The 21501-nt window shown below is 57.0% G+C and overlaps 7 protein-coding genes across 7 annotated transcripts; 3 read left to right on the top strand and 4 right to left on the bottom strand.

Annotated features, from left to right (window-relative positions):
- Positions 1-4695: 4695 nt before the first annotated feature.
- On the bottom strand, positions 4696-6095 carry JN550_010940 (uncharacterized protein; the record flags this gene model as incomplete). Its single annotated transcript, XM_049309249.1, has 5 exons — positions 4696-4842; positions 4907-5039; positions 5206-5433; positions 5550-5813; positions 5950-6095. The coding sequence occupies 5 exons, from the start codon at positions 6093-6095 to the stop codon at positions 4696-4698; spliced, it is 918 nt and encodes a 305-aa protein (XP_049167031.1).
- Positions 6096-6323: 228 nt separating this feature from the next.
- Positions 6324-7513, top strand: JN550_010939 (uncharacterized protein; the record flags this gene model as incomplete). The annotated part of the gene is made up of 3 exons (XM_049309248.1): positions 6324-6618; positions 6692-7335; positions 7397-7513. 3 exons carry the CDS (start codon positions 6324-6326, stop codon positions 7511-7513), a joined length of 1056 nt encoding a protein of 351 aa, XP_049167030.1.
- A 2030-nt stretch (positions 7514-9543) lies between these two features.
- JN550_010938 (uncharacterized protein) lies at positions 9544-12859 on the top strand (the record flags this gene model as incomplete). The annotated part of the gene is made up of 2 exons (XM_049309247.1): positions 9544-12196; positions 12276-12859. The coding sequence occupies 2 exons, from the start codon at positions 9544-9546 to the stop codon at positions 12857-12859; spliced, it is 3237 nt and encodes a 1078-aa protein (XP_049167029.1).
- Positions 12860-13686: 827 nt separating this feature from the next.
- On the bottom strand, positions 13687-15213 carry JN550_010937 (uncharacterized protein; the record flags this gene model as incomplete). The annotated part of the gene is made up of 1 exon (XM_049309246.1): positions 13687-15213. One exon carries the CDS (start codon positions 15211-15213, stop codon positions 13687-13689), a length of 1527 nt encoding a protein of 508 aa, XP_049167028.1.
- Positions 15214-16404: 1191 nt separating this feature from the next.
- Positions 16405-17700, bottom strand: JN550_010936 (uncharacterized protein; the record flags this gene model as incomplete). The annotated part of the gene is made up of 1 exon (XM_049309245.1): positions 16405-17700. The coding sequence occupies one exon, from the start codon at positions 17698-17700 to the stop codon at positions 16405-16407; it is 1296 nt and encodes a 431-aa protein (XP_049167027.1).
- Positions 17701-18644: 944 nt separating this feature from the next.
- On the bottom strand, positions 18645-20041 carry JN550_010935 (uncharacterized protein; the record flags this gene model as incomplete). Its single annotated transcript, XM_049309244.1, has 2 exons — positions 18645-19884; positions 19950-20041. 2 exons carry the CDS (start codon positions 20039-20041, stop codon positions 18645-18647), a joined length of 1332 nt encoding a protein of 443 aa, XP_049167026.1.
- Positions 20042-20698: 657 nt separating this feature from the next.
- Positions 20699-21288, top strand: JN550_010934 (uncharacterized protein; the record flags this gene model as incomplete). Its single annotated transcript, XM_049309243.1, has 3 exons — positions 20699-20710; positions 20782-21108; positions 21202-21288. The coding sequence occupies 3 exons, from the start codon at positions 20699-20701 to the stop codon at positions 21286-21288; spliced, it is 426 nt and encodes a 141-aa protein (XP_049167025.1).
- Between the last annotated feature and the right edge of the window lie 213 nt (positions 21289-21501).

The raw sequence follows: 21501 nt of genomic DNA, 5'->3' as shown, positions 1-21501 counted from the left end.
CTTTATTCGTCCTTTTTACTTCTGAGAATACTTCCATTAGTCTTGATCTACGTAGTATATGTGCCAAGTACATAACTACCTACGACGCGGACTATCCACAAGCAGGAGACTAGGCTACTAAGTGTATAGTCTAACTGCCCTGTCCAATGACGGTACGTAGGGAAAAAGAACGGGATGGGCATTTACAGGCTCAAGTCAGGATTCGTCGACCAGAAAATCTACATTCTGTGCGACCGCTGGAGGTTTGCCATCAATTATTCCGCCAACTAACGGCATATGGTGCTAGGTTATCCGTCCGCGCAATCCCCGTTCATCTGGGACCTGCCAGTACGTGGCACGCGGCCGGAGTCCCTTTGTCGTGGGACGTCAGCCTTCGCGAATCACGTCCGTGCTGTTGTCGGTTCCAAGTGTGGCAAGTCTGGACATCAGGCCGTAAGAGGTCTTCACAGTGCGGTAGTACATGAATCAGCTTATCCTGACATGACACGGATCGTGAGCAATTTTCTGCTAGTGTTATTGCCCTTTTCCGCCCTTTTCCCTCTGCACTTGAAGCCGTTGACGAGACGCACTTGTGCCTTCCACGGCATGGCCATTCGGTGATTGAGTCCAGACCCGGAAGGCGCCAATTGTCGTTCTGATTAGCTTGTTCGACATGCCAAGCAACGCTTCTATTCGCAAGGTCTGGTCATTAGTGAGACCAGGGACGCTTGACGGTAAGGTGCCTGGCAAGCCCTGGGTAATAAATAATGTGGAGCCCTTACTCCGCAACATGAAACGCTGAGGCGTTTGTCCCCTCCAAAACTTTATTTCTCAGCTGCAAGGCCCGCCAAGCGAGTTAGGGTGATGATGCATCTATATTGCCGTCCCGATCCTAAAGATTTTGGACCAAAACCTACGTGAAGAGCGCGTCGAAAAGTACACAGTCGTTAGCATAATTCGAAGGTCCACCTGCGTCCCTCTAGAAATGTGCTGGGTTTGTCGCGGAAGGTTTATAGCCGGGCATTCACATTATGTCGGCGTCTATCGTTCCACCACTTAACCACTAATGCCTAGTAGTTATACACAGTACACCCTCTCTGACTGTGCATCTCTGGTAAGTTACTTATTACCCTGCACGCGAGAGAGATTGCAGATGTCTGTTCGCGAAGCCGCACCTCCCTGCAGCATCCCCTGCCAGGACAACTTCCGGTACCCGGCAATCATCTCATCCAAGGGAAAACCCACTATATTTCTCCACCTCCCATCGATTGCATTGATGAGATCGTCAAATCGTCCCGTAAACCGAGATTCCTGCCCCAGTCAGTCAATCCCTGCTCGAGGATCGCAGGATTCAAGCTTTCTCGTAGCTAATTACCGCAACGCCTTCGAGTTGGTCGATGGCTGCTTGGTATAATTGATGTTGGCCGTCACAGTGTAGAACCAAAGATGGCGCCACACGCATTCCCTAGATGTTTGCCTTGCCGTTTTCGGGCTATTTGCTGGCTGTAGAACGGCGAGGTCTCTGCCCCGCAAACCTTGTACCTGACCCAAAGGCAATCTGTTGTCCTTAACCCCACAAACCACCTAGAGGACTACAAATTCCATGGATGGCCAAGCTACATTCTAGGGTTCCGCAAGCTATCTCATAGTAGAGTTAATGGGGGCGGGACATGGCACGGAACGTGGCAGCGTCTGAAGCCGCTTGCAGGGCAAAGTTTGGACGAGTAGCTGCCGGCAGCCTTCGGAACGCTACACACTTGTCTGTGCAGTGACCGATAATTGAATTGCCGCGTGGCTGTGACTAGTTGTTACTAGAAACGAGACAACATTAGCATGGGAGCGGTTTTCTTTAATCAATAGTGTAGATAACAGAATAATGTGCACTTCTGGAGCGGATTGCAGTGACTAACATACATAGTAGTCTCCGTGGACAGCAAGTCAGAAAAAGGGTAGGCGAAGTTAGAGGCCATCGCCTCGACGGCCAATCTTCAAGTAATGATTGACACAAACAAGAGTATAACAGATTCGTCTAGTGCTTGTCTCGATTACATCCAATAATTTGAGAGTCAAGCCCTATTTGTAACAGTAAGGACCTCACCAGTATTTCACCAGGCTTCTTGTAGATACGTCTCTATTACGTATAGCCATTCGATGCAGTTCACCATCGTCGTGGCTTGTCATGATTTAATAACAGCTGCCAACGCCTTGTGAGGCAACGCGCGATTAGACCAACCTGGAAATATGTTGGGAGTGTCTCTCACTGCGCGCGAGCCAGCGAGCGTGTCTTATAACGCCGGAACTTACTCGCTAACATTTCACTGCCGCTGTCTCAGTCAGTGTTTGACTACAAAAGCTGGAACTTTCGTCTTTCTTCCATCAACGGCACTGTGCCGTGTCTGTCTGCAACGCGGTTTGGTTTGCTAAAGATATCCACAAATACACAAAACCCTTGTAGGTTGTTGTCTTTATTCCATTTCCACTGTGTAGGACACATCTCAGGGATTGAAGCTAGAAACGCCACCATAAAAATACAAGGCTTCGCGAGGCGCGGCTCCTGAGATCTTTGGGCCGTATAATGAGACATGCTGTGTCTGTTAGCAGCTCCACAGTAAGTCGTCGAGCATATCTCCCGTGCTCTGTCATCTTAAGTCTACTGTGGAGTATCTATGCGCAAGCGCGTCGATTAGCCATACTTGACATGCGGTCTAGAAGCCAGATCGTGTGTTAGTATATTGGAAACACAGGCTTACTTATGCCATGGCTTCAGGTAATGGGCTTCAGATGACCTTCGTGTCTCCGTGCGCGGCCGGGAAGCAGCCGAAGCTACGATATAGAGCTACCCAGTTCCGCCAATAAGCGTGCAGCAGCGGTGCCATCTATAGGTTACTGCTTGTTTATAACGATGACGCTAACCTGTGATGAAGCACCTAGTTGCATCCGATATCTTCCTTGCGGCGTTCCCTCACACGGAGTTGAAGGCCTAGACGCTAGCGGGTCACAAATATAGTACCCATTCGGTGGGGAAGAGACATGATGTGCCTCTGCATACATCGCGCGGATGTACCCGAGCGGTACTGTAGGACGAATCGCAGATCAAGCCTAATTCTCCGGACTAGATCGATGGGATGACACCAGCTTGCATAGTCTCTTCCGAGTTCCTCGGCAGATCCCACTACCGACACGAGTATGTCTTAATCCTCCTTGAATACACTACGCAGGCCTAGCCCGTACCACCATCTCTTGCCACTCCCAAGGTTTGGGCCGGAGCCTGATGATCAAATGGTTCCCATTATCCTGATTCCTCCTTTTATAGTAAACATGACTGCTCTTGTGTCCAAACCAGACCTACCAGATGCGGAATGCCGTCCACATAACTTGAATTTGGATTGTTAGACCCATGAAATAGCTTTCTCGTCTGCGAGAAGCCTGGGTACTTATCACAGGAATCTGTTGTGTTGCGCTGTGGCCGGATATTTGCTGGATAGGTGATGTGAGGCTTTAAGGCATGTGGCATACGACCACACGGAACCGGCACCTATATAGCCTCAGGATGTCGTAATACCAATCCATGTCAAGATTGACTCTGAACCCGCCGCTCGGCTAGGTGCTCATCCGCTGACAGTGTGCCCATGGTAACATAGTCACACTTGCAGGTGACATCCAGTGAGAGGGGGCCTCCATACGCATGCAGTCTTGGCCGACCACGTACATTGTGAACGAGTCATTCTGTCGAGAAGACTGCCACTCTTACTCAACAAGATGCCACGACCTGGCGGCTTCGGGCTGTGATGCACCTTGGGTTGCATGCGTTGATTCCGGGCGCGGAAGCTGCCAAAGATATCAAAGTCACCCTCGCGCCACCATAACGTCTCTCCAGCATCCTAGCCACATTTAGTGGGAGCTCAATGCGAGTTGGCATGTGGGCGCCTGTCTGAACCCAATATCTGCTGTGAGCTCGTGGCTAGACGAATAACGCTATACAAGACTCGGTGATGGTTGATCATGCATTACCTTCGCGCCCTCCCTCGCTGGGCTCATGTGCTATATCAAAGACCCGCCAGAAAGAGCCCGTTCCGTAGGCCCTGATCCTTCTGGGGCACATGGGAGCCTGAATAAGAATCGATCTCTTTCACTCTGTATCACCCTCAGGCTGGCACCGTCATTACTTCCCTTTGCTTTCCCCTCGCCGTCTTATACCACTGTAACAGTCGTGGATTGCCGTCAAACTTACGAAGAGACAATGAGCAACTCTTGGGATTGCAAACCCCCTCGTGTCTGAGGATATTACTTCTTCCAACTGTAGCTCAAGTTACCGGAGTGCTCAGGCCTGTGAGCCAGAGAATTACCGTGCACACTCACAAATATCTGCCAACCGCGTATGAAAATTGCGTGATAGTTGAAGCATTGGGGACTAGCACCGATATAGACAAGTTCGTATACTATTCTCGGATTGGAGCAATGCGAAGCGGGCTAGGTCGTGTACATAGGGGGAAACATCATGGGCCTCGAGAATAGAGCATGTGTCACAGGAAGCGAGCTCCCACAATGAACCAAGTAAGTCACACGTGGCAAGTAACAATTGACTGATCGGTCTTCGGCCTGTTGAAAACCACCACACCTAATATTGCAGCTCTATATACACAGACGGGGCTTCTGCCGCATCTTGAAACGTTAACCCGCGGCCGCTTCCTTGACACACAACGCCCGAAACAGCGTTCACGATGCGGGGGCCGACGGAGGGTCAACGGCCTTGGGGAAAGGCTTCTGGCCAGGATCTCTGAGGATGGGGTAATGGGCGTAGATCTGCTTGGAACGTAGGTGGACGGGGATGCCGACGGCATCCGGGAGCTCCTTCTCCAGTTTCTACAGACGGAGGAGTCAGCGGACCGACGGGGTATGATGTAGGGAGGAGCCGCAGCAGACGTACCAGGTTGTCGAATACGCACTTGTTCAACTTCCACTCGTCCTTGCGGCACTGCCATAGTTGGTGGTTGTTGTTGTCTAGACATTGCCAGTGCTTGCGGAACTCATCGAGGCAGTGCTTGTTGACGTCGTCGATCCTGTGTTGAAGCGAAGACGGTCAGCAAATGATCCCCCCCAGCCGTCGTTGCAGATGCCCGTCGTTCCCTTTGTCTTTCTGCATACACGGCCGGCCCAAACAATCGTGGCGCTGTTCCCGCCACCCAAAAGAGGGAGAGCTAGATCGGGAGCCGGGGCTGTACGTACACACTGGCGGCGCATCTGGTGACCCGTCGGCCCTCCTTCAGGCACTCGGCCTCGCCCTTGCCGGGGTTCTCGTTCTTGCACTGCATGAAGTCATCGTTGTAGGGGCGGCAGCGGGCGCCGATGAAGAAGGAGGCCGAGAGCAGAGGCGCAGAGGTGGCGCCAACCTCGGGGACCTTGGGGATGGAGTCGGGCAGAGGGGTGGTGTCCACCAGGACTTGCTGGTTGAAGCTGTGTTGCAAGGTTAGCGGCGACGAAGGCAATCTCAGGAGGGCGAAGGGGGCCGTGAGGGGGGATGTGAGGAGACGGCGGTGCGGCGGCGGGGTCGGAGCAGGTGTGGGACGTACATTGGCTTCCGGGCGGCCATGGTTGTGGTGCTGACGGCCTCCTCGTTGGTGGTGCGTCGTCGTTTGTCGTTCGTGAAGCTTCGCTTGACGTCCGCAAGTCCCAGCAGCAGCCGGGGCCGAAAGGTTGGAAATGGAGGCCGCTGATTGGATCCAGCCACGCAACACAGGTTGGCCACCGCACTAGCCACATCCTGTGCCCGTGCAGCCCATGCAGCCCATGCTGGGGGCGTAGATGATGAGTCAGCAATCGACGTGTTGTTCAACCTCAACGCGTGTGCTGAGTCTGCCAACCCTCATTCATACTGGCCGGTTGTGAACTGAGACGTATTGCTATTTGCAGCCAGTCACATGCAACGAATGGGCCATCTCACATCTCCCCCCCAATTGCGATAGCACCCACCTGGGCAAGCTGCCTTTGCCGCCAACTTCAGACCCTGCCATACGGTGCCAGCTGGCGGTGGACCGCGGCAGAATCGCAACCTGGAAGCCGCTGGCCCCAGAGCCCCCAGACGCGACAGAGCTCAGGTCCCATCGCAGACCAGACATTTCGCTGGCCCTGGAAGCTTGAGCCTCTGCGAGCTTCAGGCCCGACCACACCACCGCCGCCGCCGCCGCCGCCGCCGCCCACCTTTTCCTCATTGTGCACTCGCCTCAGCTCTGCGGCCTGCCGGTTTGTTTGAGTCTGCCTTGCCGTCCCTGCCCGTCCATAAGCTGCCGGCTATCCCCGTCCTCGTCACCGGCCTTGTTTGCCAGTAAACATTAGTCCTCGCCGCCATGTCGCTATTTGCGCCGGCCCAGACCACGACCACCACAGGCTCCGGCCTCTTCGGCCAGTCCTTGGGTGGACAGCAGAATCAAACGCAGAACCAGCAGCAGCAGCAACAACAACAACAACAACCGTCGACCAGTGCCTTTGGTACCAGCAGTCTGTTTGGCCAGCCACAAGTCCAGCAGCAGCAGCAACAGCAGCAGCAACCACAGCAGCCGAATGCATCCTTCCTGGGCACCTCTCAAGCCCCAATGCAGAGGTTGGGCGCTTCCCTATGGGAACCAGGCCGCGATTCGCCGAGTAAGACTCTCCCCTTACCCTCCAAACGGCTCCAGGGCACGACTAGTCACTGACCCATGCCTGCCTTGCTCAGACCAGAAACCGATCGACAAGCAGATGGAGGATATCAACGCCAAGTGGGATCCGGCCAACCCCAGCACCGTCTTCACGCATTACTTCTACAACAAGGTCGACGAGGCTCGCGTTCCCTTCTACCGTCCCGGGCCCTACGAAGACGAGCAGGAATGGGACCGAGCCAACCGCGAGAAGCCCGGCCCCGCCTTTATTCCGGCATACGCCAAGGGCTTCAGAGCAGTGGGCGAGCGGCTTAAGATGCAGCGCGAAGTTCTGGCTCAGTTCAACGCCCGGCTGCACGAGATCAACAACAGCCTGGACGCCATCCTGTCCAAACACGATCTAGAAACCAGCGTCCGGGCCGTGAATGCGCGGAGGAAACATGTGGTTCTCCGCCAGCGGTGTCTGGCCTTGGCCAGCAAGGTCCAGGTCCTCCGGAACCGCGGCTACGCCTTGGACACGGACGAGGATGAGCTGAAGACGAGGCTGGAGCAGCTGGACAGGGGCATGGCCGACCCGGCTCTGAGCGCGAGGACGGAGGAGCTCTGGAGCCGTCTGATACTGCTGCGCGGGCATGCCGACACGCTTCGCAACGAGATCAATGCGCGAGGGGGCGAGAGCGGCGGAGGCATCCCCGAGGAAGCCGAACAAAAGGCAAAGAAGGTAAGATGGACGTGGCATCCCTGCCCCGCCTTGACAAGATGCTGATTTTCCACAACCGCAGCTCCTCGAGTACTACGACAAGCAGCTGCAGGAGCTAAAGAGCACGGTCGACAAGGTCAAGCAAGATTATGACGAGTGGGAGAAGGAGAGGAACCCGGCACCGTCGTCGTCGTCGTAATCATGGAGCAGGTGCTTTTGGTGGGATTGTACAAGTAATGATACCATATAGATGAGACTTGGTCATCGCAGTCCGTCCATGGCCAAGGGAAGACAGGGTATTGGGAGCGACACAAAAGAAAAAGGGCGGCATATCTGGGTTCCTGCCGGAGGTGTTGATCAAAATCATACTTGGCTATGTTGTGCCAGGGACTCGTCGTAAAACACAACGACAATACAACACACAAAAACAGGACATGCCATGTCAAAATCACTATGAACAGTATACAGTGAGTGCTGTAAGGTGTGGAGATGTGCAAGCCCCGCAGGCATTTTCTTCAGCCAAAGTGTTCATACACATGATGTACAGCCGGGGCACCGTCGCCAGACCAGACCTGACCTCTATCCTGGGCCACCATGATCCATTCCGCCTATGCAGTACAACCGAGCCCAAAGTCGCTATAATACAAACTGGTCCATCGTCGACTCGCGTAGACCACAGCCGCCGCTGCCGTCGTCGTCCGCGTCCGTCAGGTACCCTATCCCTCTAGAAGATGCTGGAGACGGCATCGATGACAAAGGGCGCTGGCAGGAGAAAAAGTCAGTCAGTGCCACGCCACGCAGGGTCCGCCGCCGAGGTCTGGCTCACAGAAGTAGAGGGCTACGACGGTGGCAGCAAAGGACTTGACGGTGAAGTTGGCCTGGCCCTCGAGCTCCCGGATCTCCTCCTGGGAGAGCTGGGGCGGTGCGACTTGTCCTTGCGGTTAGCGGATGCTAGGAGAGAATGTAGGACGCGTGACCGAGGGGAGAGGAGGGAAGGGAAGGGGAGGGAAGGGAAGGGAAGGGGAAGGGGGCCATTGGGATCGAGCTTACATCCTCCGAACATGTTGGGCTAGTGACGAGACGAGGAGTCCTCGGTATCTGGGCTGTCGTGGCTGCGGTGGGCAAGGGGGGAATCGGTCGCGGGTGCGTGTTTGTACGTATCAATTCGCAGCTTGGGTATGGGTATGGTTGACTACAGACAGTCGTGTGTGTGCAGCTGGTGATACCGGTCGCTCAATGACGCTATCGCTCGTCGGGCCAGGAAAAAATTCTGAGAGCTCCAACTTTATCGCTGCTGATCCCCTTGGTTGCTTCCATAGGTTGGGCCCGTGGCTCCCCTGACACGCTACGCAGCCTGCAGCCCGCGAATCACTGTCGAGGCTAGGCCGCTTCAGGCACTGCTTCGCGGTGGCAGCGTCCAGCAGGCCCGCCACGCCGCCAGGCCCCCCGTGATGGGTCCTTATCGGGCGCTAGGGCCACGGCTACGGGGAAGACTGAGAGGACCAGAGGGGGAGAAGGGCAGAGACCACCCTGCGCTGCCACCCCCCGCCAGAGCTCTCTTAGCGGTCCGCGCAAGGCCCGTCGCAAGCCGGGGTGGCTCTTGGTCGGCCAGTTGGAGCCCCTTTGCCCTGTGGTGCGCCCTGCGCCCTGGGCCTTCCATGGGGGACCATCCTTGGGGACTACCTAGGCATCATGGATCCTTGGGGCCGAGATAACCCGCGGTGCCCGCGGCCGGTCGTCCAATGTGTGCCTCCTTGGCTCCTTGCCTCCGGCTGGAGGAGCTGTTCATGTGTCAAGCTTATCGCTGCAGATTTGGTGATTAATGATTAATTGCACGACTGGAAGCCGACCAACGGCGAGTCAAGTCTCATAGGCCCTCTGCCCTCTGCTTCTCTGCTCGGCTCTGGCAATTTTTCTTTTCTTCGCTGCATCAGACAGGACTCATCCTGTCCACCCTCGTTCCCTTTGCTCGTCCCCAACGTCCCAAGTCAATTGCCCGCCGTTGTTTAGGTAGCTAATTGGCAGCCAATCGCTTCGCTTCCGATCTGGTGGGTAGCTCCTGGAAGGCGACCTCGGAACTGCACCCGGCGACTTTTTGTGTTGTTGTATCATCTTCGCCCCCGTCCCTGTCCTTCCTGTAAGTTGACAATCTTCGCACACAAATCTCACGCAGTGGCTGACCGGCACTCGTAGGCTTCCGTTCAAAGAGCCCAGCAAGCCCTCGCGACCATGGCCAGTCCCGTCCGGGCTCTTCCCCGTCGGCTGGGCCAGCTGGCGGCTCAGACCCGGCTCTCAGCTGCCGCCAGAGCGGGCCCATCGTCGAGCTCCTGGGCGTGCCGTCGCGCCCCCGTGGCGGCTCCTTTGCTTTGCAAAAGACATTTTACCGGTACTGCGCCGTCGCCGGCCGATGTCGATGTCAATGCCGTGCCGCATTCCACCGAGGCCAACCAGGAGTATGCCGAGCTGGACACCTTCGCCCGTCGCCACATCGGCCCCGATGATGCCGACACGGCCAAGATGCTCCAGGCCCTCTCGCCTGCGGTTGACTCCCTGGATGCCTTCATCGAGCAGGTTGTCCCTAAAGACATTCTTACCAGGCGCTCTCTGGCCCTCCAAGAGGAAGATGAGGCTAAAAACAAGCCCTGGGCCGAGTCGGCCCTCACGCGCAAAGCGACCCAGGCCGCCAGCTTCAACAAATCTCAAATCACTCTCATTGGGCAGGGCTACTATGGTACCTTGACGCCCGCCGTCATCCAGAGGAACGTGCTGGAGAATCCGGCTTGGTACACTAGCTACACTCCCTACCAGCCCGAGATCAGTCAAGGTCGCCTGGAGTCGCTCGTCAACTTCCAGACCATGGTCTCCGACCTTACAGGACTTCCCATTGCCAACGCCAGTCTTCTCGACGAGGGCACCGCCGCGGCCGAGGCCATGACCTTGTCCATGAATACTTTGCCTGCCTCGCGGGCCGCCAGGGAGGGCAAGACTTTCGTCGTGTCCGATCGGCTCCACCCGCAGACCATTAATGTCATGCGCGCCCGTGCCGACGGCTTCGGCATCCGCATCTTGCCCATGGACGTCGCGGCCGACTCGGCCGCGGCCGAGATCGAGGCCCTCGGGCATGATCTGGTGGGTCTCATGGTACAGTACCCCGACACCTACGGCGGCGTTGACGACTTCCGAGACCTGGCTGCCGTGGTCCACAAGCAGGGAGCGCTTCTCAGCTGCGCAACAGACCTGCTGGCCTTGACGCTTCTCACACCTCCTGGAGAGTGGGGCGCCGACATCGCGTTTGGGAGTGCCCAGAGGTTTGGGGTCCCGATGGGCTTCGGAGGTCCTCACGCTGCCTTCTTTTCTGTCACCGAGAAGCACAAGAGGAAGATCCCCGGTCGCCTGGTTGGCTTGTCGAAAGACCGGCTCGGCGGCAAGGCGTACCGACTCGCGCTGCAGACCCGCGAACAGCACATCAGAAGAGAAAAGGCCACGAGTAATGTCTGCACGTCACAGGCGCTCTTGGCCAATATGAGTGCCCTCTACGCTGTTTATCACGGCCCAGAGGGCTTGAAGGCTATTGCTGAGAGGACCGTCCGCGGCGCTCGTGTCGTGCAGTCCATCGCCGAGCAAGCTGGCTATCAAACGGGTGCCGTGAACACGACTACGGGCAAGCCGGTCCTTTTTGATACTGTTGTCATCCAGTTAGGCTCGCCAGATCAACGAAGAGACTTCCTTGTCGCTGCCAAGGAGCTTAAATACATCCTCCGACCGATCGGAGACAGTGACGTTGGAATCACTGTTGATGAAACAACCACCCTCATGAATTTAGAGGTTCTGGCCCGCATCATCCTGGACTCGAAGCGTGCTGAAGGTCTTGCGCATTCGAAAACAGTGAGCAGCAAGGCGAAGGAGGCAGTCCGCAAAGCGCTTGCCGAGAACGCCACCGCCCTCGACATACCCGACATGTTTCGAAGGAATAGCAGTTTTCTTACCCACCCGGTTTTTAACACTCACCACTCCGAGACTGAACTGCTGCGGTACATCCACCACTTGCAGTCGAAGGACCTGTCCCTGGTGCACTCCATGATCCCTCTTGGCTCGTGTACCATGAAGCTGAACGGGACTACTGAGATGTCACTAATATCACAAAAGCCATTTTCCCAAATTCATCCCTACGCACCCCTAGGACATTCGAGGGCTTACCGACGCATATTTGGGTGGTTCCAGCGGCAGCTGTCAAGCATTACTGGCATGGACTGTACCTCACTCCAGCCTAATTCTGGCGCCCAGGGTGAGTTTGCCGGTCTCCGCGCCATCCGTCAGTACCAGAAGGAGCATGGCAAGGGTGACAAGAAGCGGGATATATGTCTTATCCCTGTCTCAGCACATGGCACGAACCCCGCCTCGGCAGCCATGGCAGGAATGCGCGTCGTCCCGATCAAATGCGACGTCAAGACGGGCAACCTCGATCTTGTGGACCTAGAAGAGAAGTGCAAGAAGCATCAAGACGAGCTCGGCGCCATTATGGTCACGTACCCAAGCACGTACGGTGTGTTTGAGCCTGAGGTCAAGAAGGTCTGCAGCATGGTTCATGAGTACGGCGGTCAGGTCTATATGGATGGCGCCAACATGAATGCGCAGATCGGGTTGTGCTCCCCCGGCGAAATCGGAGCTGATGTCTGCCATCTCAACCTCCATAAGACGTTCTGCATCCCACATGGTGGCGGAGGGCCCGGTGTTGGGCCCATCTGTGTCAAGGAACATCTTGCCCCCTATCTTCCAGGAGATGCCAGGGAAACCAGTGATGGAACGAATCATCCTGTGAGCAGTTCCCAATTCGGAAGTGCAAGCATAAACCTCATCAGCTGGGCTTACAACACCTTGATGGGTAAGTATTCGTGTGTCTACATCTCCCCGCCTCCTTGACCGTCCTCCTTCATGTCAGCGATTAACACAATGTTCCCCAGGTCCCGAAGGTCTCCTTCATGCTACCAAGATAGGGCTCCTCAACGCAAATTACTTGCTATCACGCCTCAAGCCACACTACCAGATTCTCTACACCAATGATCACGGCCGTTGTGCCCATGAGTTCATCCTGGACGTCCGACCTTTCAGCAAGACGGCGGGCGTCGAGGCTATCGACATTGCCAAGCGCTTGCAGGACTACGGCTTCCACGCGCCCACCATGAGCTGGCCCGTTGCGGGAACGCTGATGATCGAGCCCACCGAGTCCGAGTCGCTCGAGGAGCTCGATCGTTTCGTTGACGCGCTGGTGTCGATTCGAAAGGAGATCCGCGAGGTTGAAGAAGGAAAAGTTCCGCGCGAGGCCAACGTCCTCAAGATGTCCCCGCACCCGATACAGGACATCATTGACGGTGACGGTGAGGGCAAGTGGAACCGTAACTACTCCAGAGAGAAGGCAGCGTACCCCCTGCCTTGGTTGAGAGAGAAGAAGTTCTGGCCCAGCGTCGCTAGAATCGACGACGCATATGGCGATATGAACCTGTTCTGCACTTGCCCTCCGGTTGAGGACACGACTGGAGGAAACTAGCGAACAAGCTGCAAGTTTGGCTTGCTTGGTTCTTGTTTGTCATGGAGTTCGCATATTTGTTCACATTAGACAAGGCTAGACCCGGGGAGCGTGGACGGGCCATGACTCCGGGTCAGCTAAGATAACGATTTCAACATTTTGGGAGGCGCAACGCGGAGAACACAGCGATATAAAAGGCCGGTTCAAAGACGCATCGTCGGCCTGTTACATTCTTCAACTATACACAGCGTGGAGTTTTCATCAACTTCCGAAGGGCAGCCAAAGGGGGTTTTGGCTGGGCAGAAAGTGGTTCAACATAAGCATGCATATTAGGATTTTATCTTTTCACGGGGTGACGGTAGATTTGGCCAGTGGTTCGTTGAGGCCATGCAGAATCAGCAAGGGACCCTTTTTATGCGGATCACGGTGCTCCTATATAGTGAAACCCATAACTGGCCGGGTTACACAAATGACATAGAAGACATGTTCGACAAATTCGTGTTTCCTCTTACTTGATCAAATGTGCGATGATCTGAGCGTGCAGCCAAGTAACTGTACCATTATGCTTGGGGCAGATGCAGAAACCCCCCCCCCTTCTTGGCCCCTTCTTGGCCCCTTCTTCGAAACAGTGCGTTAATCTCTTATGTACAGAACCAACCCAAAAACCAGATGGGGTATATGAATGTACGCCGATATCTACCTTTACCGTCTCATGTCTAATCATGCCAGTTGAGGGTATGATCTATAATCCATTGTGTCGTTCACCCCTTTCCCCGTATGAAATGTGCTCGTCATCAGCCCGCCCCATCCCATCCCATTGCAAGTGCTGTCGTCAGAATGGCGCCGTGTCATTGCTGTTCATCAGTGTGTCCTTCCTCCGTGGCATTCCACCGTCCCCCTCCGTCCTCGGCGGTCGAGGCGCCAATCAGCGCCTCCGGGTCACGGCTGCCCTCGCCGAATGCGAAACCATCATTCCGCATTCCGACTTCGTCCTTCCACGGGCTCTCATCGCCGGCGGCGTCTTCCTCCTCGGATCCTTCCTCCGCACCACCCTGGAGATGTAGGTCCTGCGCCGTGGCGTCCCTCGCCCCGGCGCCTTCCACCTCGCCCTCCTCGACCAGCAGCGAGTCAGGGTCCAGGATGACATCCGTCGGGAGCCTGCGTATGGGCTGGGGGCTGAATGGCCTGACGCCCCTGCTCTGGTTGAAGTCGCTGAATATGCTCTCCGTCTCGGCCCGGTCCCGGTGGTCTACGGCGCCGGCCAGGCTCTGGTACCGATCCGTCTCGACCTGCAGGCTGTCTGCCCTCCCGTGGCCCCTCTGCCGGCCCGGATCGCCGGACGCCGAGTCGGCGAGTATGCTCTTGGGCGGCAGTATACTAAACAGCTTGGCGCCCTCGGCCCCGGCGCCGGTGGGCCCCGTCACGCCCGTGCCACCGGCCAGGGCGGCGGCGTCGTCGTCGCTAGCAAAGAGGTCGCGGCCCTTCTCCAGCAGCTCGTCCAGGCCGCCGCCGCTCCAGCCCTTGCGTGCGAGGCTCTCGAAGATGTCGACCTCGGCGCGCACCAGGCTGCAGCTGGCGTCGAGGATCTTCTCGCTGGTCTCCTGGCTCTCGCGCAGCAGGGTGCGGGCGTGCTCGCCGTGCAGGCCGGTCAGGCCGTCGAGGCGGCCGGTCAGCTCGACCAGGTGCTCGCGGAACTTGGCGACGTCGCGGCGGCGCTGCTTGTGCAGCTTGAGCCCGTCCTTCTCGAGGCGGCGGATCTCTTTGGACCGCTGGGCGACCTCGCGCCGGTACGTCTCGTCCTCGTCGTCGATGGCGCCGCGCCACTTGTCCAGCTCGTGCAGCAGCGGCACCTCGAAGCTGCGGTAGACGGTCTCGCTCAGGATCTGCTGGTGGTTGGCCACGAGGTGGTGCACGCCGCTCGCCGCCATGAGCAGGTCGGCGGTGCACGAGCCCTTGGCCGTGAAGCTGTTGCTGAGGCTGGCGCCGCCGAACTGGCCGCCGGGGGGCCCCAGGGCGTCGGCCCGCGACTCCTTGAGCCGGGCGCAGGCCTCGAGGCTGGAGCCAAAGGCCGAGGCCGAGGTCGAGAGCGTCGCCAGGGCGGTGCGGTAGGCCTTGGCGGTGGCGAGCAGGTCGGCGTAGGCCGTCTGGCTGGCCTCGAGGTCGGCCTTGGTGAGCACGGCGTGCGGCGGCGGGGGTGGCGGCGGGATGGGCAGCGTGAACGTGGACATGCGGTTGGCGGCGGTGCTGGCGTAGGTGAAGGTCGGGGAGCCCGGGATGGGCGGGAGTTGCGACGGCGAAGGCGAGGACGGCCGGACATTGCTACTGTCGCCGCCGCCACCCCCGACCGGGACGGCGCCCGCTGTGTTGGATGCCATCGTGGGCTTGAGCCGTGGTCGCCCTCGTCGTTGTCGTCTGAAGCCCGCCGAACGTCAGGGAAGGGGGAAATGGTGGACCCTGAGTGGTCGGCTTTGTTTACTTTATGCAAGCCCGCGGGGCCGGGCTGCGTTGCGCTCTGCCTTTTCGTCTTGGACCGGACTTTTGATGAGATCTTTGGCGCAGGGAACTGGATACACCCGATGCCCCGGGCGGTAAGAAAGGCTGGATGCAGATAGGCAGATCTCGGGTTTGACCAAGAAGTTGCAAATAGCGCATGAAGAAGCAGGATTACAGAGCAGCTGATGGCCGGCGGGTTGCTGGTTGCCTTGTGATCTGGGATACTTGGTCCACATGCCGCCCGCCTCCCCCAACCCCAACCGCCGGTCCGCCCGCTAAAGCAAGCTAGCTCCGTGATAGGGGGCCCTCGTCCGATAACCGTCTGGCATGTTGCGATACACTTCTGGTCTTTGCTATCGGCGCAATGTGCTGTATGGTAATGCTGGTGACAAATGGCATAATTCCATCCTTGAGCATGTATCTGAGCTACTGTGGCCTCTTGCACTACACGGAGGCTCACTGTGGCTCTCACTCGGTCATGGATGCCTGGCCTTCCCAATGGTTGGTAGACTGTAGTTGGGACCGTGCTCTCTTCGATATACGAGCAAGTAGCAACAGCTTAGGACTTCTCATATACACACGGAACATTTTGTTGTCCTACATACGCGGCGCCGCTTCCTGCGCCCTGCCATAAGCCTGGCTACACCAGCGGCTGACCAGCTCTAAGTAACTCTGGGCTATGCTTGCTCAGTCGGGATTCTTGGAGACATGTTTCCGCATGTCGGCGCCCATCCGCATGACGATAGTCCCTGGTGTTGCTGCTCACGATGTAGCTTTCCAGTGCTGGAACGATGGCTTTTGATTTGAGAACAAACAAAGCCCACAACCTGTGGAGTTGAGAGCCCTTCCAAGCAGATTATCATGGGACTACTACAAGTGAGAATGTTCAAGGTTCTACTTTATTTAAAGCCTGCGTTCGATTTTCTCGCACAATGTAGAGAGTCTGTAGGCTTACATTGAGACACTCGGATCTTACTTGGCAAGACACTGGAAGAACTTCACGTTTATATTATTATACTCTCTTTACCTTTGATACTACAAGAAGGCTAGCCTTGATCGAATATTTTATACGGTTATGAGTGCTGTATAGACGACGTGTTAGCTTCAGCAAGTCTTCGTATAAGACTATACTGAGATTCCGTGTTCTTTCTCGCGGCCGTGTCTTCAGCAGTTCTCCCCTTTGGGTCTGAGATCTTTGGCGCAGCCAATTGCTGTACCTGTGCCGTAAATTCTTTGGCAGCAGTGGCGTGTTCCGCAGGCCCGTCAGTTCCCAAAAGGTATGCCTCGTCGTTCGAGAACTGCTCCTTCTCTGCGAGCCAGCTAGCGAGAGTTTGTCTAGCCAAGACCTCTTCAGAAGAAGGCTCTGACCTCTGGCTCACTTTCCTTCGTCGAAGCCTTTCAATAGCAACCGCCAGCTCATTGTGCCAGCTTTCCTTGGACAGAAGGCCACCATCGCACAGCCAACGAAATAACATCAACCGGAATAGAGCGACACATCCGGGTCCTTGACGCGGATCTGAATACGCAACGTCGAGGTGAGCCAGTATAATAGACGCGGCACACAGTCTGATTTGGTGGTAATCCATCTTCCGTAGATTGCAAGACAGCTTGGTCACTGGGTGGCTCGGGCCGAGTTCGATGGCGCACATCTTGGCTACGAAGTTGATGAAAGATAGGGCTACCAGCTCGTCCGCTGTATCGAGCTCGACGATCACGGTGAAGAAGGCCCACACCAAGGTGGCCTCCTGCAGCCGGGCAATTGAGCTAAACTGGGCACAGCAATCATTGAGCATCTGGAACCCACGACCGACGTCCCGCTTGGTTCTCAGCTCGATAGCCGCCTCCCCCAGGTGCGTCCCCCAGACACACGTCGCAGTCATCAGGTCGGCCGTAGTCGAGAAGTCCCACCTCTGCGTCGAGATGCCGAACCGCGTAAATACACAAACCTCATGCAGTGCGGACTCCACCAGCCAGAGGTGCTCAGGGGCCCTGACGTGCATCGGAGCTGGTGTGTTAGGCCGAGTTGCCTCCAGCTCTTCGTGGCGCTGCTCTGCTGACCGCACCAGGGCCTTGAGTCGCCTGGAGCCAAGACGTAGGCCGTGGGAGGTAGGCATAATCACGTGTCCGGTATACAGCTGCCGTTGAACCTCTAGGAATTCTTTTTTGGTCAGGTTTTTGCGAAAGCCCCATTTCTTCAGCCGGCTCTTGTACATTTTTACCGTGGCGCGAAAGTCATGCTTCTCTCCCAGCAACTCTGCTACCACGCGCAGGGGCTTGTGGAGCTTGCAATAGAGATACCAGATGGTATTTCTGTGCAATTCCCAGTCTTCCTCCGTTGCCCATCGACAATCACTTGCCGTTGCTGCCATTCCGGCTTGCGTTGAGCAGGAACCAGGTTAAACAAGGGATAAGGCCGGTGGAATAATAAACCTGTACGTCTTCGAGGTTGATTCAACGATCTATTTTCACGTTGTCAGTGCTTGAAACTTTGGAATGGGCTTTCATGTCATGATTGGGAACCTACGATGCCTGACCGACCCCTAAATACCCAGCCGATCCTGCTACGCGCTGTGATGCGTACCCCTGACCTTCGGCAGGCACACCACGTAAGCATCAGATCATGTTGAACTTTGGCGCGTCTACTAGGCGCGTCGTTCCGAGCGATTGATCGACTGTTAATTGTTACAGGCCTAACCTTTTATAGGTCAGACCCAGTCATTTTAACAGCTGATTGGTCTTGGAAGATTATCTGGACTAGCTACTCGCCTATACAACGCTCCAAGGCATGTTGACACCAGCACCATGTGCATGCGAGAAACTCCGGCGGAGTATCAGATAATGCTGTGGCAAAGCCGTATCGTTCAAAAATAGAGGCACCATGACATTTCCCTATTTGAGAACGTCTTGGTCCCCGAAATTCAAGCAAGAAGACACGTCAGGGTTGGGGCAGTCCACTGCTTAATCGTATCTGTATGGCGATTCTGTGTTCAGGGGGGATATTGCCTCAATGACCCCCGGCCTGAATGGATCCTCCAGCATCACGAACGATCCGCACTCCCAGTGGCGTCTTGAAGAGTTGAGTTCGAGCCAAGAAATGCATCGTAATGTATTAATTGTGTCAAGTCTTTGATTGACCGCGAATACCTGCTGAGTCTACCAGTCGCCGCAAAGGTTACCCCCCGTTTTCGAACCCTGAACTCCTGAAAATGGCTGCCGTCGGCTGTGCCGACCCCGTCAATGTACAGATCCCATTATTCGTCAATTGCCATCCTATGTCCAGTCCACAGCCTTGAATGCGCCCCCTATGGTCACCCTAGTCCTCCTTCTCGGGATGGTCGATCTCATGACCAAACAGCCCAAACCAGTAGTCCAGCCACCACATGAACTGCCAGTATAGACTGGCCCGGTTGAAGTCAAAGTCTCCGCTGTCGGTGCGGGGCACCTCGTTCCCGATCATGCTCCCGCTGAACCAGCCGAGCAGCGGCACACGGCTGGTGATGCGCTGCACCAAGCCCTTTCGCGGAAGCAGAGCCTGCTCCGCGCCCAGGACCTTAGCCCGGCGCGCCGTAGGGATGACTCTGCAGAACTCGCTGTTGGATGGCTCTGCGGGGTGCTCGGGCCTCTGGATGCCGTCGGCGGCCACGCTGCCGTTGAGAGCGGCACCAGTGATGGTGGCAGTGGAGGCGGTGCCGGTGGTTGAGGAGAGGGTCGCCGAGTCGATGGTGTGGGTTGACGTCTGCGACTCAGGGGGCGACCCGTCGTACCATAGGTCGATTGCCGAACCGCGGCCGGTAAAAGGTGTTGTCTGGAATCTCTTGGGCAGAGGCGAGGCCTTGCCTCTTGATTGTCGGCGAAGCGACTGGGCTCGCGACAAGGGTTGTTCGTCCTGCAGCATGCCCACGTCACCCACAATGTCCACAACAGCGGCATCCTCCAGTGGGGGCAGCCCTCGGTAGGGCTCGGCATAGACCAGATAGCCGAGGATCTTCTGGGGCGAGGAGTAGACGGCGGCGCTCGCAGCATCGGCGGACTCGAAGGTGATCTTGATCCAGTGTTCTCCGCCGGCGACTTGGTTGACCTTGGACCTCTCCTGGGGGGTCAGGGGCTGGCGGCGGGTGAAGGCGGGATCGCGCAGTTCCGACTTGTACTTGCGCTGCTCGATGGGAGGGTCGCGCGGGTAGTCTTCGCATATGCGGCCGGCCAGCTGCTCGTAATGGCTGATGGCGGCGTACTGTTGCAGCGAGGACCTGTAGCCCCGCAAGACGACCTCGGTCGGCTCCTGGACGATGCGCGGGGGTTGGGCCGAGGCGGCATCGTCGACGCCATTCGACTGGGCCATGAAGCTCGACTTGCGCTGGGAGCCGGTGGCGGTGGCAGCTTGTTCCTGGTTGGCGAGGTAGTCGGAGAAGACGCGGTCGGCGGACTGCATGGTCGCATCCTCGCGCTTGGGCGGGAGACTGCCCGTCCTGGACCGCGACCTCCGCGTCGACTTGCCGAAGGAGCCCGTCTCTGCTACTGCTCGTCGGCGCGGCGCATCTCGTTGGCGGTCGCTCCTGTAGCAAGCAAGGCGAGTCAGTGAACGAACGGGTGGCAGTGGGTACATGGCGGGTATGCATACTCTGGAAAGATCATGGCATAGGGCCGTTGGATGCCGTCCTCGCCCGTGTAGAGCTCATCGTCCGGGACGTTGTGGAGGATAAGAGGGCGCATCGTATCAGAGGGACCGCCCCAGGGCAAAGCGCGAGGGAGCGGGCTGCCTAAGTACACCGGCACGGGATAGGAGGAGAGGAGGCGGGTTCCTTCGAGCTGAGAACGATGGCGCGGCGGTTTGGTCCAGTCCGGTGGTCGAGCGGTGCGGTTGGAGTCGAAGCTGGAGCTGGAGCTGGAGTTGGAGCTGGAGATGGGTGTAAGTCCTCGATAGCTAGACGCGGCCCTCGATCTTCAACTTTCTCGGTGCGTGCCACGGCAACAGGCGGGTCCCCTGGAAAAATGCACTTACAGGGGGTTTCCGGGATCGCGTCAGTGCCTTAGCTGCTGCTTTTGGGGGTGGCCCGTCCAGGTGCCTTGGCATCCGGGCTAGGCATTTTGGGGCAGCCTGGGGCCAGTTTGGGGCAGGCTCTGGGTGGCTGCTTTGAGGCTGAATGCCATGGATGCCACAGGCACTCCCAGTGCTCTGAGTGTCGGCCGCGCTATTCCCGAACGGTATCCTGGCAGCTAGGTAGGCAGGTAGGCACAACGACATCATAGGCCCGACGTCAAAGCTAAAGCTGGAGCTTCCCTCTCTCGTCTTATGCTCCTCCCTCGCCAGCCTCAACACCAACCCACAACCATCTATCTCGACCAGATACCGTACAAACAGGTTCCAACATGTTCCGCTTTGTAAGCCGTCCCACAAAGAAGTCAGCCGACCTCCCTGTAGACTCCAATGACTGATGCCCGCCGCCTTGCAGCACAAGACCAAGGACATAATCACCGTCTTCCACAAGGCGAGCTCTCCGGCTTCCGTGAGGGTGGCCAACCTCCTCAAGCAGGTCTCGGCCAACGCCTCCGAGCCCGCCACCGAGGACCAGGCCAGTGACCACACCCCGCAGACCGACCCTAAGCGCCAGGAGTTCGACCTCGAGATCACCGAGTCCGCCCCCACCCCCGACCAGCTCAAGTCCATCCTCGAATACGTCGGCACCGGCAAGATCAGCTCCGTCATTTCCGGCGCCAGCTCGGAAAAGGACGCCCTGAGGAAGTTCAAGGAGAGCAACGACAACTTCAAGCGCCCCGTGGTACGTCCCACCAGGGCCTTCCCCCGCCCTCTCGTCTCCTGCCCTCTCCCTTTCCTCTCTGCCGCTGGAGTGCCTCGCTGACCGCCCCTACAGGTTGTCGACTGGAACAATGGCAAAGCCGTTGCCAGCGAGAGCGACTCTGAGATTTTGAAGATGCTCAAGGATCTCAAGAAGGAATAATTGCCACATCGCCCCGTCCACGATTGATTATGTACAACATACCTGCCAGCCTTCGCCTCGTGTATATGTCCCGCCTCTCTCTGTCAATATACTGATACCAAACCCGTGCATACTATTTCTCGATTCGATTGAATGAATGCGCCTGAGATTGATTCCATGTTTCCGGACGACCAACCATGCCTTCATTGAACCTGCTCTGGAGACCACTTCCCC

This window comes from Neoarthrinium moseri, assembly GCF_022829205.1.
Source record: "Neoarthrinium moseri strain CBS 164.80 chromosome Unknown scaffold61_Wmoseri_CBS_16480, whole genome shotgun sequence".
Classification (NCBI taxonomy): domain Eukaryota; kingdom Fungi; phylum Ascomycota; class Sordariomycetes; order Amphisphaeriales; family Apiosporaceae; genus Neoarthrinium; species Neoarthrinium moseri.
The sequence above is the reverse complement of the archived record's forward strand: the minus strand, read 5'-3'. Positions and strand labels throughout refer to the sequence as shown.